Raw genomic sequence first — 19,523 nt, forward strand, 5'->3', positions numbered from 1 at the left:
TAATGTAAGTTGTATTTGATTATAATACATAACATATGTAAAGGTTGAGAATGAACACGGATGCGGCCGCTTTCATTTTGGACAAAAGCTATCTGAAAAGTGACATATTATCGCATAATTGATAGATTTTTCATATTTAAGCATGAATATGAGCGTCTGTATGACTAAATCAGTTCAAATCTTTCACACAATATAATTGAATTGACTGAAGAAAGACACTTAATTGTTTAAAAAGTGTAAAAAATCTTTCTTCAGACGAACCTGAAATTTGAGGCCAAAATGATCAACTCTGTAACGTTATCATCGGTCAAACAAAAACATGTTTCAATTGTCTATTTGAAAGGCTAGAATGAATGAAATTAATAACATGGGACATTGTTTATGTGAAAGGCTAGAATGAATGAAATTAATAATATGGGACATTGTTTGTGTGAAAGGCTATAGTAGAAATGAAATTAATAATATGGAACATTGTTTATGTGAAAGGTTAGAATGAATGAAAATAATAATATGGGGCATAACCGAGAAAGGAAAATGGATCAAAACAGTTCCCACAATTTCTTCAGGGCTTATGTGTGTAGTCGTATTGCATATTCCGACTCAAGCTTTGTAAAGCTTAATTTATGTCTTATGTTTCATTTTTAGCCAAAATAAACAACACTGCAGTTTTGAGCTTTCTTTGGCATTTACATTTGGTAACATATTCAGAAATACTAACTTGTGAAGTTGCTACCTCAAAGAATGCATATAAATCTGTCCAAATGTGGAACATTGGAACATGGAACACTTTCTCTACAATCAGTGGCCCAATAAGGGGTGAAAGTAAGTTTGAGTTTTGTGTTACGATTTAAAAAGGTATTAAAGTATTAATTTGGGTTGCAGTATAAAAACAATATTAGGTCAATGCCATAAAAATATAGAACCTCTCCCTTCCCCAGTTTCTCCGCCTCATACAAAAAAGTTTATATTTTTCTGGCATTGACCTAATATTGTATATATATATTTATTGTAAGACCTTTTCATTGACTTACATGTTAAAGTATTGCTATTTTAATCTCAACATTTACATTTTGATATCGAAATAACAAGAAGGCTAGACATATCTCTGTGTTATTTACAACAGTAAAATATTTGGAAGAATTTAATATGCTAAACATCATAATGTATTATTTATAATAAGTTTAAAATTTATCTCAGTACTGTATTTTTTACGGTGTCATCCAAAGTTATCAGAGTTATTTGTCTTTGTACTGTTAACTTTTATTTGTATTATTATATAAATTATTGACTCGAGGTGCTCCTTCTTATTGATTTACAAAAACTTTCTAGTTTTATATCAATATTTTCAAAAACTGTGTCTTTCTGCTTCGTCTAAGTCATATTTTGATATTATGCAGGAAATGCATGATTGATAGCGTCTGGATCAAATGAAGGATCTTCAGAATTTAATTCGTAGAAATGAAAGATGACGATATTCAAATTGAATGCATGACAAATTGAATTTTGAAATTGGTATAAAAGAAAGGCAATTAAATGGGATTTTTAACTGTTTTCAAAGTTTAAAAATCATGTATTTCAAGGCAAGATGTCCTCTTTACGATATTATAGTTTAAATCATTTCATATTTGAAATGTTACAGTAAATGCAACAAATTCTTAGACACTAATTTTATTTAAAAAAAACCTATCTTCTTCAGCAATTCAAAGCATAGCACATGCGGACATTGCCTCTTACATAGCCAATAAAGATGACCAGGAAGACAAGATCTACAACATATTCAGAATCGTCAAATCATCAGTCGACCCTTGTATAAGAATTATTGACCTTCAATGATAATTTTTGCATGTTTTATCTTTTGTGTTTTTATCTAAAATCTATTATAGAAAGAGAGAAACTTTAAGTAGAGAAAATGATCAGCATGACAATACCCATCAATTAGTCTGTCAGTTTCTGTTGTTTTTTTTTATACAAATTGTAACTGTTTGATGACAACTTTTACCAATTTTGTGTGTTTTTTTTTTTTTTTTTAGAAAATTCTAACAAACAACTGATCTGGGAAATAGAATCAACTAATAAATAAACTCATCATAGATACCAGGACTAAATTTAGTATTAACGCCAGACGCGCGTTTCGTCTATAAAAGACTCATCAGTGACGCTCAAATCCAAAAAAGTTAAAAAGGCCAAATAAAGTACGAAGTTGAAGAGCATTGAGGACCAAAATTCCTTAAAGTTTTGCCAAATACAGCTAAGGTAATCTATGTCTGAGGTAGAAAAGCCTTAAAAAAAATTAAAAATTTGTGAACAGTAAATTTATGAATATAAATAAGTCAACATGATCGAAATCGTATGACGGATAATCTTGCGATATTTTGATATTTAATGACGATATATACATGTTTCGTGTGCATCTCTGGTTTACCATCTTGAAAACTACAATATACTAAACAAAAACCTTAAAATAGTAAAAAAATGATCAGAAAGACAAGAACTATAAATAATTCCATGGTCAAAATCATTTGTCATTTTCTTGAAGGAGATATTGCCCTTCAAAGACAATTTTTATTACTTTTATTGTTTTGCGTTTTCATTCAAAAATTATTTAATGGAAAAAGAGAGAAATTGTTAACAAAAATGATCAGCAAAATAAGATCTACAAATAAGTTTAAAAGAAAAGTTGATAGTGACGAACACAGATTTGATTATTATTTCAGTTGATTCTTATTAGACGTTTATCACAGATCTGTTTTTAAGAAAAATGTAAAACATATTAGTATACACAGGAGTGATGTTAAAGACTAGATGTTACAAGTGAGTAACACGAAGACTGTCTCACTGGTTAAAAGTAAAATCTATTTTAAGAAATGTGGAGGTGAGGAGCGACATGAATTTTCCGTGTAAAATACGTCGTTTTCTTATTAAAGTCGTAGTTTTTAGAAATGGGAATTTTATGATAAAATGATTACAAAACTACTGTTGATGATGACAAACAGTTTACTTCCGACAATTTTACTGGTAGGATATATTCATGTTAATGTAGGTACACGTTTAGACATATAAATAATACAGTATGTACTTATGTTTTTTTTCTACATCGTAATCTCCTAGGAGTATTTTTTTTTATACTGCCATAAAAATGTGGGACTCCTTCCTTTATTTTCCATAACTTAAAAGCGTTTTCATTATGCATTTACTGACATCATACATGTGTGTTGTTATATGTATAAAGAAGAGGACGTAATGTAAGTAGTAAATGTTTTGTGCTTGTAGAGTTCTTCTTTCCCTCAAAGTCACATTGAACAAAACAAAAAACGACCAAAAGGTGTACATGCCTGAAATTGAATCAGCAGACTGTACCAGGGAGTACATTTCTTTATATCAGTTGTTGGATGAGTTGCGCACTGAGCCAATCGTCGGTTCCTAGTTGGGACGGTACAGTTGTTTCTCCCTCATGTAAAACTCTGGGTTTTTTTGGCCAATTTGGCTTACTTTTTGTCGTTTTTGGTTTATAGCTCTTCATCTTATTAATAAGCTTTAGGCTTTTAAATGTTTTGGCTTCGAGAATTACTGAAGAGATATTGATTGTTGAAATGCCCACCTGGTGCAGAAAAATTGTTAAAGTTAATGTTTTAACTACCACTGGGTCGAAGCTTCTATTGGTGGCCTGATAGTCCCCGAGGTATTACCTGCCTAGTAGCCAGTACTTCGTTACCGGTAGAAAATACGGATTTTGAGTTATTTAAACTTTCCGTTGAAAATTTTTTGGAATTTATCTCCCGGAATCAAAGCTCTGGTTCCTTGACCGGCTTTGGTATACTTGTTTGTCCTTTTTTTATTTATAGCTCTCCATCTTTTTAATAATGGACAGCTGGTGCTGAAAAATTGGTACCCCGTATCTATGTTATTGTAGTTTTGAAAAAAAGCAAGTTCTTTAATTAGAAGTGACACATGATGCAGCATATTAATCTATTGTAACAAAAATTCATAATATCTAATAAAATTTGTAGATTTAGCTAACAAGGTCCTTATATTTGTATAAAATAACATTTGTTTATAGTGGAAAGTTGTTTCGACGTTTAATAAGCTACAATTAAAAATTGCTTTCTAGTCCCTCTCTGTGATTACCTGTAGAGAACTTTGGTTCATTTCCCAATCAATCTATCATCAAGGGAAGATAATTAAGACGATTTTCAATCATAGTCTTTTTCAAAAATGATGAACGGTTCTTTATACTGGTATGTAATCATTTTAAACGTTTCAAATTTATGAAATTATATTCGTACATCAATGTTTTTGATACACCTATAACAAAAACTGAAATATATTGAACTGATACATTTTGTAACTATTCAAATTTATATCAGAAACCTAAACTTAATTATAAAATAATGAACCTGTTAAAGGGAGACAATACTCGCATAACTTTTTCGAATTGGCACATAATATAACGGAATGTCACTCTTGCATACAAATGGCACATCAATATAATTAATTAACTGTGCAATCGCGCTCCACCTTCAATGATGATTCTAAATTATAAATATAACCAAAAGTTGTTAATCTATAGATAGTAAAGACTAATGAAATCTAACCCACTGTTAAAATATTTCTTTGCAATTTTTTAAAACTTCCTCAGTAAAATGCTTGAGCCACTTGACTTTCATAGCTCATATGATAATTAACGTTTTTACACAATATTTAAATAAAGAAGCTAAAGATTATTCGTTTCTCAAAGTGTAAGACGCAATAAAAATCGTATGCTTGCACCATCTTACCCAAAAACAGATTTAATTAAGTTCTGAACATTTCGACATTTCTTCGTTAAAACCGGTTTTAAACAAATCACAAGTACGTGTTAAGATCCGACTAAATACCCATATCCCGATATCGTCAGGTTAATTTGCTACATGATGTGTTATTGTAACTATTCCAAACAATTGTTTAAATATGGAAGTAAATATTGTTTTTTTTTTTTACAGAACAGAAGGACTAACGATTACTAGCTGTGTTTAGAGACTGAATAGTAAAGACAGTCAAACTCAATGTCTCAGAAAGGTATTTTTTTTTATCCTCATAACTTCATTTCCTTAACGCCAACAATTGTTACACGATCAACTGTTCTCCTCTTTTTGTCAACTTATTCTTTTACCCATATGAACAAGAATTCATACCAGAGCGTCTCAAGAAGAATGACAAGAAGCCTTAACTTATCATTTAACTTTATGTTCCGCTATATACAATATAGATCATGTTCTCTAACTAAATAATTCAAAGTTTAGTAACTGAAAGGCCGATTTCACAGAAATAGCTTAGTCTACCTCATATGTTCACTTATATCTAGAAATTTAAAATGAGGGTCGGTTAAGAACAAAACTTTACAATAAAAGGGATGATTTCAGATTCCCAACTGTGAACTTTCCATTTCTATGTAACGACGTCCCACTAGCAATGCATATATCTCTAAGTAGGTACTATATTATAAAGCTTATTATAGAGATTATCTGCTTACAAGGTAGTAAGAGTAATGTGTTTAAAGTGGTAAATTTGAAGACATCCATTTGAATTTACGAGCAGGGATCAATAGTTTGTTAACACATATATTCCAATTGTCGTATCCACAATACCGTTTGTAAGTTGGATTCCTGCTTTTAGTCTTTGAACATTTACAATTGTTTCTTACTTTTACAGGATGTTTGAGTGATGTACATGGGTCATGTAACCCTGAACCAATGTGTGTCTACCACAAGTCGGAATATATTCGATTTTATTGCGAAGAATGCCGAGTTTTTATATGCGATGACTGCATTTCTGGGAATGGCAAACATAGAAGATGTTTTAAGACAAAACTAAGTGACTATGGAAATAGAACAAGACGCTTGCTAAGAGAAAGGACTAAGAGAGCAGAAGACAAACTGTCAAAATTAAGTTCAGAATTGGATCTTACCATGCAAGTTCAAAAACGTTTCAATGAAGCAGTTGATGAAAGCATTAATTCGGTTGTATTCAGAAGAGAAATTATTCGACAGAAATTTGACGATTTACAAAAACAGTTGATAACTAAATTAGATGGCTTGCGTAACCAGGCAAATACGCAATATGAAGAATTCATCAAGCTTCATACCAATAAATACTGTAAAATGAAAGAAATTACAGAGACTATCCGTACAACGGAAACGGATATGACTGAAGACAATATGATGATTTATACTTCTAAATTGAATACATTTATAGACACTTCAGAGGTTGTTCCAAAACTTGAACCACCGAGCTATGTGACGGATGACAAGTATTTTTCCTCAAAGTATCTACAGCAACTATTTGGCGATATTGAATTTGTTGAGTTTAATTACCTGCCAATCGCAACATATTGACAAAGACTACAACCAAAGTTGTAATAATGATTATAATAGAAAAAAAGGACTCAGTGTTTTCTGTTTTATTAAAAGTTTATGCTGAATTGAAACATCTGTTTGGGTATATCATACTATGAAAGTGGAAAGTTATCATGTTTACTGGAAAGGGTGCGGACTAGTAAAAACAGCAAACAGAAAGTAGAAAAAAGTAGTTTTGACGTCAGGATTTCATAACTTTTAATATTTTCTGGTTAAATCACAATTTCATATTTCTACATACATGATCATCCATGGTGTATACTAAATTTTGTTTTCTATGTGGCTTTTTGGTCTTGTTTCCCTCTTAAATATCAGCTGTTTTGCATGTAAGCTTACATGAGGCAATACGTTACAAGAACGAAACCTTATCTTAAATTCTGAGACTCTCAGTATATGGTGTCCATAATAAACTAAGTACGCCTTTGTTCGTTTGTAAGGAAACTACAGTACCATTGTGAAGTAAGCACTGTTACTTTATGTTCAACAAATGCAAAGTTATTACAATTTCTTGAAATCGCAAAAAAAAATAAATTGGCAGGTCCTTTGAGAAATGGTCTTTCATTTGATTTCTATAAATTAAGTTTTACGAAAAATTGTTGTGTCTTACAACGTTAATTTTACATTTTGGTATTCCAAAATGGAAATCACATTATACCGGGAACATATTTCAAAGAGGACATCGTTTCAAAAGGGTGTACATTTTTAGCAGTCGATAAGCTATTTTTTTTAAACCAGGAACATACCAAAAAAGGTAATAAAAACATTTTAAAGTTAAAAAAAGAGAGAAGGTCACTCAATTTATTCCACCGACTAACTAAATTAACTCATCATAGATACCAGGATTAAATTTATATTTACTCCAGACGCGTGTTTCGTCTACAGAAAACTCATCAGTGACGCTCAAATTCAAAGTATTTACTCCAGACGCGCGTTTCGTCTACAAAAAACTCATCAGTGACGCTCAAATTCAAAGTATTTACTCCAGACGCGCGTTTCGTCTACAAAAAAAACTCATCAGTGACGCTCAAATTCAAAAAGTGACTCTCAAAAAAGTTAAAAAGCCAAATAATGTTCTAAACATAACATATCTAGAAATCATTTTGTCTACAGAAGAAATTTGAGATCTAGTAACAAGAACAAAATGAAAACAGCAAGAATATTTCCGAGCATTTTCTTATTTCGTTTTTTAAAAATCTTGTTTGATATTAAGATAATGTCTCACCCACACATTATCACACACGTAATTACAATCCTGTTGTCTTTTCACGAATGTCACCTACCAAATTAGACTATTTACCAGGTTTGTAATAACATGAGCAACGCAATGGGTGCCACATGTGGAGCATGATGTGATTACCATTCCGGACCACCTGAGTTCACCCCAAGTTTTTTGGTGGAGTTCGTGTTGCTCAAGTCTTCTATGTTGTGTCTTGTGCACTATTATTTGTTTGTTTGTCTTTTTTAGCCATGGAATTGTAAGTTTATTTTCGATCTATGAGCTTGACTGTTCCCCTGGCATCTTTCGCCCCTCTTTTATCCTTGTTTGTTACGATTTAAATGATTTAATTAAAACAAATGAAAAATAAAACAATTTATTATCACAGATTAATGTATCTGAATCACAATACTTGACAATAGCATACACAATTTTAATTATTGCATTCAAATATCTTTAATATCAATCAGCGCAGTTTTACACAAACAAATTTAAGCATTATACACAAATAAAATATGCACCGAAAAGTATACTTGATTATTTGATGAACAGGAAATTGTCGTTCTATTACCCACATCCGGAGGACATCACTTGTACGTGTTAGTGGACACTTAGATTACACCTTAAAATCTATAAAAAGAACACTTGTAGACCAATTACATATTTCTGTTTTTTCTATTATTTTTTAAGCATAGAATTTTGAGGCTAATGAACAATTATTATATGCACACAATGAATATTTACACTTCGTACACGGATCGACCCATTTAATGCTCATGGGTGAATGGTTGTTTTAAGATTGATGCTATATTTATGATAAGGGCAACTTGAGAAACCGTTCGAATATTTCCCAAATAATATATCGACCGACCTCAGCCTCCTCTCTGTTCCAATAAATTTTAAGATTACCTACAAAATAGTTGATTGTTATCCGTATTTTTTATTATGATTCTTATCATATAGAGCCATTGCTCATTGTATATTTATTTGACCTAAATTAGTAGAATATTTCGTATACTTTAGATAAATACATGTATGTTTAACTATTTTGCCTTGTCTCCCTTTGAATACAGTTTGTTATTCTCTAAAAGGCATAACATAATTTGATAAAAACTTGTTTGTTTTGGCCATTTATCTTCTGAGGTTTTGAAAAATGTTGTCAATCGATTGGCGAAATTTAACAAATCAAATGGAGCCAAACTATGATTTCCCCTTTCTCTTATTTAGATACCAGTAAACATAAATGCAATAACTTTAACAAATATTTCTTCAAGACAATGCCATTTTAGATAGAAGTTCTGAATATATTTCCGGTGTTACTTCTTTGCTGTTTTTGTGACACTCTTGTACAACGTGTGCTGCCTCAACTCTGCCCATTTCCCTCAATGCATCCGCTAACATTTCAACTGCAAGGTCTTTTTTGTCTTTTCTTGTTCGTTTCCAGTATAACAAGATTTTGTAGGTGACGTCTGCCATAGACAATCCATTGGAAATTGCATCAAAACCTATGCCAGTAATAGTACTGTCTGGAAGGTCAAGGTGAACTGCTAGGGTCAATCCTTCCGGAACATATTTAGACAAATTGCGAAGACTCTTGCCTGTAATAGCCTTTGATTCTCTTTCAACTGAAATATATGAAGATCTGTTGTTAAGTCATTTAATTAGTATCGATACGACTGTACTAATGGTATATTTCGACTTGTGTTTTATAACACCCTTGGCATCTGCATATATTTTGCGGTGCGGTGCTTTTGCGCCAATTGGCATTTCATTTGCCCCCAAAAAAATCTTTCATTTGCGCCACAAAAAATATTTCATTTGCGCCAATAATACAGGTAAATAAAGGTAAATAGTATTCTTTTTTTTTCTTTCAGAAAACACTTTAAAAAATAAATACATTTTTTTGGCATACTAAAACATATCCTCAGAATTCAGGCATATTAAAATCATACACAAGGTATATTAAAACTTCGTTAAAACACAGTTCTGTTACTTTGAACATATTTAAAAAGTAGTAAAATTACAAGACAGTTGTATGCATGATGACTTCATTTTATACACTATAGTAAATTTATAATTCTGTCCATATCAGTTGTTATTCTGCCTTTGCGACAAGGTTTATGGAACAACTAAACGATTTTTAATATGATGCATATGATAAGCTATATACCGTTTGTGTGATCATAAAAAAATACAGACTTATTTCCTATTGTACTCTGAACTGACAATGTCCATCTATACACCTCAAGCATATAAACATTTAATAATTTTAAACCTCAGTTTTGTATTAGAAATTAGTATGACCAATCATCCAGGAGAAATACTGTAAAAACAAATCTTATTCAAGAAAAATAGCAAAGAATATTCAACTGTTCGCTTATATTTTATTTGAATTACCTGTGAAATGGCGCAAATGAAGTTTTTTTTATTTGGCGCAAATGAAATATAACATTGTGGGGCAAATGAAAGTTTAGATTTTTTAAAAATTGGCGCAAATGCAATGCGCCCATATTTTGTAATCATTGTGTTTATAATTGTACAGGTTTACGTATTGCTTCAATAAAACCATATTAACAATTTAGCAAATTTGAAGCTTAGGAACTGTATGCGCACGGTTCAAAATTGCACCCCCCCCCCCCCCAAAAAAAAAAAAAAAAAAACCAACCTAGCTACGTGTATATCTTTTTTTTTTTATTTAACCTTTATTTGCAACGCCCATTGACAGACTATTGAAAAATAAAAGAGGTATAAATTAGATTTGGTGATTATTAACCGAAAGACAAAAAAGGGATTCGAATTTTCTACATGTATGTCAACATATACCTCGAGAAAATTAAGAATATTCATGAAAATCTTAAGCTAGTCAAATTTAAATGTAAAAATCTTAATATTTGATTTGGCAGTGACATATGCGACCATAACCATCGGAATTGCACCAATCACATTTCATAATTTGTTTTCTTTTAATTTTCTAACACTAGTATGTCAAGGTTATTTTAAGTCTTTAAAATTTATATTGACTTGTAATAAAAATGCATAAATAACTTCAAATAATGAATAAAATATCTACGCAATAATATACTTTTACATGCAATAACATGCACTTTTGCAAGTTGATATGTATAAAAATACAAATATGAACGTAGTTTAAACATGTTGTTGTGAGAATACAAAGCAAACTGTCTCAATTTTTAATTTATACTGTTTGTCGTGACTATATAAACATGCGAAAGTGTCCTTATGTTGCAATATAAAATCATCTAGATAAAGGTTATATAACATATGTGGTAAATAAATGTATACAGCAAAACTTCTTTATACGGTTTTCATTAACCGGCAACGTCTGCCCTATAGCTTTTGGGCTAACATTACAATTCAAAAAGTGAAATATAAAAAGGCACTCCTTATAAAAACAAAACTGAAAAATAATTCTAAAAAATATATAACACACATGCATAGTTTATAACTGATATAAAAAAGTAAGCTCCTAAATTGAAATTTCTCTGGCAGCTAATTAAATCATTTACCTAATCTCCGATCTACAAAAACGTTTCTAATTGTTTAATTTACAAAAAGATACATTTACTTAAATGTTTTAACAGGGATATTTCGACTGTATAAATGTTGAGCATAAACTTTATTGATGTTTAAAATGGCTATCTAAACATTGCTATTATTGCAAATACTTTGTGTTGTAGATCCTAGAATAGAGCATATATATATATAAGTCTTTCTTTTTATAACGATGGACTATTATCGCTATTTTACCTTTTTTTCCGTTGATCTTGCTGACTGAAAATTTCCTTTTTTCAGCGGAGTCGAGTGATATAAAAACGGAGTTGAGTGATATAAAAATTGTCGCTAGAAACTAAGGGAACACATACAGTTGTCAAGGAAATTAACAACGTCTTTATAGGTAAATAGCGATATAAACAGATTATCATTGGTCATCTGAACTCGATTTCTTTTCTCACTTTCGTCGTACCGGCTCAAGTGAAAAAATCAATCTCGTTCAGATAACCAACGATAGTCTATAAATAAAAAAAAACAGTATCAGAGTAGATTTAAATTTCCTCGTTTAATAAATTCATGAAATTAATATCAGTAAGAAAATTGGTGTCATGTAATTGTGTCGTTATTGGCGCATACACACAAAGTTTCTTTTATTAACACCGAACAAATAAAATATCCACACATTGCACATTACGAAACACTGTAACCTTATATACGAATTGCGTATGTTGTATCTGTTATTAATAAATGCGATATCATTTATTTTGAACAATAAAATGATAAGGTAATAGAAGCATAGTTTAGAAATATTTATATAACGGATTTGTTTGTTTTGAAAAAAAAAAATGCTTACTGATTATCTGAGGTCGGCTTGTTCTCATCAACCGCTCCATGACACTAGCTGGCAGGGGTTTAAACTTTGGTGTGAAAGGTGTTGTAGGTTTATCAACTTTGATCTCGGGTGTTCTCAACAAATCCAAATTCGGTTTTTCTTTCTTGACTTCCGGTTCTTCTGGTATAACCTCCTCATGGAAGTATGCTTTTACCGTTTCCTCGTCGACTTCTATCCTTAGCGCCATTGTTGATGCCTCTCGAACTTTTTGATCATTTATGCCGACTGGCGTTAGATTTATTGCACCTATAAGTGTTCGTTCCTCCGTAGTTTTGGGTTCTATAACAAATTTGCGTAAACTTTCCGGTAAATGTTTATAATATTGAAGGTCTTTGTTTTCCATATAGTCACTATCTAAATTGGCCTTGAGATCATCAGAAACATTAAATGTCCATTTCAATCCATCAAATATTTCGAATTCTACTGGTACATTTTGAGATTTGGTTTTGATAGTTGGCGGTCTCCGAAAGTGTTGTTTATTATCAACAGGTTCTTCCGGTTTGCTTATCTCCTTTTTAAAATGTCGGAAACCTTTTTCTTTCATTTCAGCAATTTTACTGTCTAATTTGTTCTTAGGGAAACATTCCAGCACCAAAAACCATGTTTTTTCTTGGAAATTTATAAATGCCATAACCTCGCCCTTTTCCATTTCACACCGACCTTCCAAAATACTGACTGCAGCGGCCATTCTTTTCTTTCTGTCTGGTTTCGATTTAACCACACAAAATCTGAAAACAAATTTCAAATATGTAAGTATCATTTTTATTATTATAAGACTGAAAGATTTAATTGCGAAATAGAGTGCATCAGATTGTACAGAGAATGACCGCATGCAAGTATAGTAACCAATAATTAAAAAACCTACACCTGGCTGTATTTTAGTTTTGCAAAAAAGCTGAAAGGCGTTATATCCAATTTTGATAAATTGACATAGATTTTTGTAATTCAGTTAGCTTAATTCAGGTTAGTTGTTCCCAAAATTATGCTACTGATGTTTTGTTGATAATAAGCAATACATTGTAGTTTACATTATCACATTATCCCTTTCCCATACCTTGTAAGACTTTTGACATCGCAAGTTACTGTGGTTCTTGTGAATCTGTATTTTGTATCTACTAATTCCCATCCAGAGTCCAGTTTCGCTAATACTGCAATATCAGTGTTGGCGCTTTCATTTTCGACCTCAACATTGGCGGGGAGGGGCAGTTTAACGCTTACTGCTCGTCTGAATGTACATTGAAAATTAGGAATTAAGTCGATTATTTCTGAAACATTTTCCAATTCTGAGGTTTCAAATGGATAGAACTCCTTTGCTAGTTTAACCTTCTCTTCGGTTATTGGAGTTATCTACAAATAATAAAAAAAAAATAGAATCAAGTTATAGATTTAAAACAAGTCTTAGTTAATGTAAAAATGTATACGGTATGACTTACAAAATGTCAGATTTATTGTTCTTTCTCTTTTTAAAATCAAATTTCACATGTGATCTCAAAGTAACCACGGCATGTCAACACACCATGACGAAATTAGCATATTTTGATGTACCATATTTTTAGTATATAACGGATTGGAAAGGCATACCAGATTAACATTTTTATATTTGATGGGGATATGTCAATAGCTATATGAAATCTGCTCTATCAAAATCTAAATAGCTATGATGTATCAATTGTACTTTTCACATGCTGCAGACGTAACAACTTTTAAATGATTTAAAAGTATAGAGCCATTACAGTTCAGCTCTACTTGTACGTTTAGATCAATTCACATCTTAATTTTCCGCAAACAGTTTTGTCTTTTTATTATCAAAATAGGCAACATCTCAAAGTTTCCCTCCACAACTATTTTCGCAACGTGTTCTGCAAATATAAAGATTTTTGGATATGAACGTGTGTGAAATTAATGTTCTCACCTGTATTGCACATTGAAAGTTTTTCTCTGCAGCTTTCTTTGGTACACGAACACTGATATATTTACTCATGTGTGCATTATATAAACATCCTTGTGTAGTCACTTCGAAAGTCTCCTTCTTTGGAGTGAAGGTGACCACAAATACACCTAGTCTGTCGATTTCCAGTTCTATACATGGGGAGGAGGTATCCGACTGAAAAAAAAAACCAGATTTTGTTTATCAAAAAGCAGACAATACTTAAATAACAACCATTATCATTTTACATCATGTTGAAAGAAAAAGGACCGAGATAGACAAATTTTATTTGTTGGATTGCTGTATCACTGACGTAAACGCAAAGTTCACTTTATTACTTTTTCAATATTTGTAAATGTCATTTTAGGTATTCAACCTTGACATCGCTATTTTAAAAAAAATGTTTCTGAATGTAGGTTTTCAACCTTAGCATCATATATGCGGGACTAAGCTACAAAGATTCCAGATAAGTCATCAGGCACATCTTTGAGTATAACTAGCCAATATTATTTGTTGATAGTAACGTAGAGGTAAGGTTTTTTTCTGCAGACTAATTGACGTTAGATTCCAGGTCAACTCATTTGAAAATGTACACGTTCCACAGAACCGTTTGCGTAGATAAATTTCAAAGCAGCACAGACAATTCAAACTATAATTGTGACAATTTTACACTACAACATCAAAGCAATGGAAGGAAACTGATACATATTCTTCTTTCATATGGTTGTAAAAGCAATGTCCGTACCAAGTTCATTATATCCAATCAAACTATTTACCAAAAGCAATTAAGATGTGCCTTATAACAGATGTTTTTCCCGGTAAAAATATAACATTGTTCAAACCTTTATGTCTCTCTCTATCTACTTGATAAAGAGCATAAAAGCAAATGTGTTGTTGAAAAGGTAAAACTATCGTAAAAGTATTTATATGTTTGATATAAATAATCTGATTTAACATTATATACACGCAATATCTTTAAAATATTATTAAAATGCAAATAAATAATTATAGTACCTTGTGGAGAAATCCTACATTGACCCATTCCTCTTCGTCTTTCCATTTTCCTTTAACGTTAATCTCGTTATGTTCGGAATCTATCTGATAGTATGGTATCCTCACAATAACACTTTTCTTTAAAGGATGAACTGTTGAATTTAAAATAAATATTTCACTTGTAAGGTGCTCATAATATGGCAATACAGGCGAATGCCGCCATCTCTGTGATGGTGGGGCTACTTGACATGATATCGAATCCTTTTTACCAAATAATCCCTCTGGAACTGTAAGTTTAGCTCCTAGTGGAAGTCCAAAATTTCCACCCTTCTTTCCAGGAGAGTAGCTAACTTTCAAGCTGTAAAATAAAACAAAAGAATCAGACTTCTAAAACAACCAATGTTTTACCTTCTTTATATTTTGAACTGAAAAATCTGTTCACTCGCCACAAACAAGAAACACGGATGCAAAATATCCTAAACATGCGTCATGTTAAAATGTATATTTGATAGGCATCAATCGTCTTCAAACTGTATTTTTTAAACATAAAAAGCAGAAAGTCCCGTACAAGCGGGATTCTGACATACTGTAAGTCTATTGATAACAAAAGATCATTATAATACAAAAATACATTGTTATTATTTAATGTAATATTCTAATTTAACAGTCAAAATTAATATAAAAAAAACCCAAAAAACATAACAAAGTTAGTTAAACAAAAACATGGGAGTTTTCAATCCTTACTTTTAATAACAATTATTTACTTATTTGATACTACAATTTTCTATGTATACACAATTTTATTCTGATTCGTGTTTCAATTTTCATATGAATTTCACGGTGCTATACATTTCACCAAAGTATATTCCTCATACTTTTTAAATGTATAAAACATAACATATTTGATATAAAGAATATTTAACTTACTGGGCATCGTCATCTAACATATCCTTCTGAGTAGAATTAATTCCAACACTCCAGGAATTGGATATTTGCTTATTTTTCATATTGCTGTCTATTTCTGGTCTGTAATGAATATAATAATCAGAATTTGCCTTATATATCTCCATATTTACAAACAATATCAACATATATGTATGTACTACTATCATGTACTAGAACCATTTAATTCGAATTGAAACAAGGTTAACAAGACTAAGTTACACCCCACAGTCTTTAATTGATCCCCTGTACAATAAAGACGTTCGGCAAATATTTTAAATTATAACGTAATCAGCTATATCAACTCTTTACATTATATTATTTAATGTGACATAACAAAAACTTTCAAGTACATAAATTTTCAAATATTTTAAATTATAAGCTAATCAGCTATGTCAACTTTTAACATAAAATCCTTTAATTTGACATAACACAGAAATACTGAAACATAACTTCAAACATTTTAATTAATAACTAAATCAGTTATGTCAACTTTTAACGTAACATTATTTAATATGCCATAACAAACACTTACAGATACATAACAGATCATAAAACAAGTGCACACATACAACCAATACACTATAAAACATTGTCAAGTGTTATATAAATATTGGTCAGTTTTGTATATTAAGTAAATCTCCGCTAATCTCATTTGTATGACATCATTTTGAAGCTTTGGAAATTAAATATTGATTTGGGCTTTAAATATTAATATGACGGTGGTCATAGCAATTCAACACAATACCAACCACTATGAAAATTTAATAGGTCGGCTTTGCATTAACGTTAGTCATATTAGATGCAAATGCAATTCAGGAATTAGCATTTGTTTAAATTCGTTTCGTAATAATGTTTTTCCACTTCGTAGATTATTTGGATAGATACGTGACTGGGGTCTCGTTGGTGCGCCACACTTTTGTTCCTGTTTTATATAATATTTTTATTGCTATTAAGCTTGTTTTTTAATCTATTCATTTATTTCGGTTCAATAAGATTCCAGGGTCTCAAGTTTATATTTCTTCGCGGTATACAAATATCTATGTACCATTTAAATCTCGTGTTAACGAGTTTTTATTCATAAAAGTTTGCAAGTTGTAACAACGCTACATGTAATTATCTAACTTTTCAATTGCCATCAGTGCAAAATATAAATATAAATAAATCAGAGATATTGATACCGGAATCAAATGTTGTTTTTGCGTCGTACCATTCCATAATGATTGATTTTTTATGACTTAAGGCTACATTTAATTCTTAATAAATACTGCTGATATGCCTAGAAATATGTTAGTATCTTTGAAACAATGTATGCGACTGTTTTTTTCAGCAACGAAAAAAAATATGAAAGTGTGCAGTGCAACATTTAAAACTCCCCAAAACATTGTAACGGTTATCTTAAGCGTGCAAGATAAAACGGTTCTATTTAAGCACCTCCACATCCAAACAAAGGAAGAGGCTTACGGAGTAGTTGTCTCCCAAACTGGCGTGACAGTACCGGAAGTTTTGCAATCTCCTGCGTTATCATCTTCATTCATATCATCCTTATTACATTTATCACCACCCTCTAAAGAAAACCCCCATGTTGAATGCTGTTTTTCAATTCTCATTGCTTGTGATTCCTGTAACAAAGCAAGTTCACGTCGAATTAAGTTAATTTGTAACCAAAGGCTATTGGGCTCCTTTGTAGCTAATGACTTTTCTATCGAGAAAAGGGAAATGTTTTATAGTTTTGGAAACCGTTTTTAGCCTCTTCTAACCTTTTTTACACGAAATAAAAAAGACTAAATAACAGATGACGATCTCAGAAAAAAATATCAATATGAAGACTTTTTCATTTTGATATTGTAAAAGTTAAAAAAAAAATTTCCTGTAGTCTGATTCGAAAAGTAATCACAGAACTTATGATTTAAAGAACTTTGGTCAAGATAAAATCTAAATTCTTATTATATCAGTAAGGTGTTTATGGCCATTGTCCATGTGTAAGGCTTGTTTTAAGACTGTGAGTCAAAGGGTATCTATAGGTATCTTGATTTTTAAACTTTATTTGAACTTTTTATGTCCGTGGATTTTTTTCAAAACACGAATTATAATAATGAGAACTCCATTAAATTCAATTTAAGGTCGTTAAATGTACTTAAAAACGCCAAGTCAACACAAAAGTTACTCGATTTAAATAGCTGTTGGTGAAATTATATACAATAATTATGGAATTAACTTAATTCGGTAATCTTACTATTTCTTTTCTAGTACAATATACCTCTGAATTAACGTTACTTGCGATCTTTTATTTGAATTTAAGGATATGTTAAACGTAGTCCTCTATGCGTGTCGAGTATACAATACCATCAATGTCAAATAGATTGAAAGAATATATATGTGTTTATGACAACCTTTTATAAAGTAATTCAGTATTTTTATACTATCATAGAAACTATATTGATTTGATCTAAGCCCTGTATGTCACAACTTATAATACATCTACATAGAACGAAAAGATCATAGTGAAATATGTATGTACTTAAATGAATGCTGCAAATAAACAGCTATTGTTGGCTTACAAACCAAACAGTTTGAATATGGGAACGGACTTCAACAGTAAAACAAAACATCTCGTTTTTGTAAAACGAATATAAATGATATAACTTTAAGAAAAGCAAACCATTCTTAAACAAGCTGATTTTACATGGTTTCATTTGCGATCGATATGTGACCCGATATGTTTCCCCCTGGGACACATCCGATCGATATGTGACTCGATATGCTTCCCGTGGGACACATCCGATCGATATGTGACTCGATATGTTTCCCCTGGGACAATCATATTTATACCAAATGAGGATATATCTTTTAAGCATGTCTATTTGCTCAAACAAAGTTAACTCTTGTAATATAAATTTGCAAATTATGATTATATCATATTTCATTGATTTTTTTGATAAATATTGTGTCCTAATTCCACAAGGAGTGTGTAATGGTAGTTGCGAGACAGTATTTTAATTTGATTAAATGAAGTGAATTGATATTTTACCACAAAAAGTTCTTATGAACAGCCTAGCATATAAGGCTAATTTTTCGTATGGAGCTCGGGACCGAAAAAGAAAACGAAATTAGACAAAGTTAAAATTAGTGGGCTGAAATATTTTTTGCTCGACTCAGACTTGTACACATTGTTAATAGTTAATCACTGTTATGACTCCGTTAGCTCAATAATGACTGCAAAATGAATACAAGCTGCTCAGTAGATCAAACTGAATTATCGAACAGAAACTATCGTGTTTAAACACTGCAGTTTCATGCGATTTTAGTAAACATTACAGTTTTATATCTGAAAGTAAAATTATCCACAGTTAATCTCTTAAAGAGCATATTTCAAAATAAACAAAGTTTGGAGAAATGGAATTCACGGCAAACAATGGAAAGAAACCGAAAAATGAGACCAGTCCCCAACTACTAGATAGAAATGGTTGTTTGTTATTTATGTATAAATATGTTCCGTGGTCAAACTAGAAAATGTAAACAAAAATTAGCATAACAGACTATTTCTTGTTGACAGTCAGGATTCTACTTCGTCAAAATTATCTCCCCATTACGCCAGTTCATTTTCACAATCGTAGAAATGGAAGCCATTGTAGGAATGACACGCTG

The 19,523-nt window shown here is 31.2% G+C and overlaps 1 protein-coding gene and 1 long non-coding RNA gene across 8 annotated transcripts in view; one reads left to right on the plus strand and one right to left on the minus strand.

The window, feature by feature from the left end:
* The first annotated feature begins 2,772 nt into the window (after positions 1–2,772).
* Positions 2,773–6,658, plus strand: LOC143079687 (uncharacterized). The gene is made up of 3 exons (XR_012979461.1): positions 2,773–3,036; positions 4,980–5,055; positions 5,689–6,658. It is a non-coding gene; the product is annotated as an uncharacterized LOC143079687 (long non-coding RNA).
* Positions 6,659–7,970: 1,312 nt separating this feature from the next.
* The window catches only part of LOC143079685 (uncharacterized), a 33,443-nt gene continuing 21,890 nt past the window's right edge, over positions 7,971–19,523 (minus strand). For 5 of the 7 annotated variants that reach the window (XM_076255169.1, XM_076255174.1, XM_076255172.1 and 2 more), the window contains exons 2-7: positions 15,861–15,959; positions 14,955–15,291; positions 13,926–14,117; positions 13,068–13,360; positions 11,975–12,741; positions 7,971–9,233 (exon numbers count right to left, since the gene is read on the minus strand). In XM_076255169.1, the coding sequence (XP_076111284.1) occupies positions 8,878–9,233; positions 11,975–12,741; positions 13,068–13,360; positions 13,926–14,117; positions 14,955–15,291; positions 15,861–15,959 (2,044 nt within the window). In that variant the 3' untranslated portion in view covers positions 7,971–8,877. Of the gene's footprint in view, positions 9,234–11,974; positions 12,742–13,067; positions 13,361–13,925; positions 14,118–14,954; positions 15,292–15,860; positions 15,960–16,410; positions 16,556–17,339; positions 17,498–19,523 lie in introns of those variants that run through there. The other 2 variants (XM_076255170.1, XM_076255173.1) reach the window with 2 other exon arrangements.

The sequence above is a fragment of the Mytilus galloprovincialis genome, chromosome 6, assembly GCF_965363235.1.
Source record: "Mytilus galloprovincialis chromosome 6, xbMytGall1.hap1.1, whole genome shotgun sequence".
NCBI classification, from domain to species: Eukaryota; Metazoa; Mollusca; class Bivalvia; order Mytilida; family Mytilidae; genus Mytilus; species Mytilus galloprovincialis.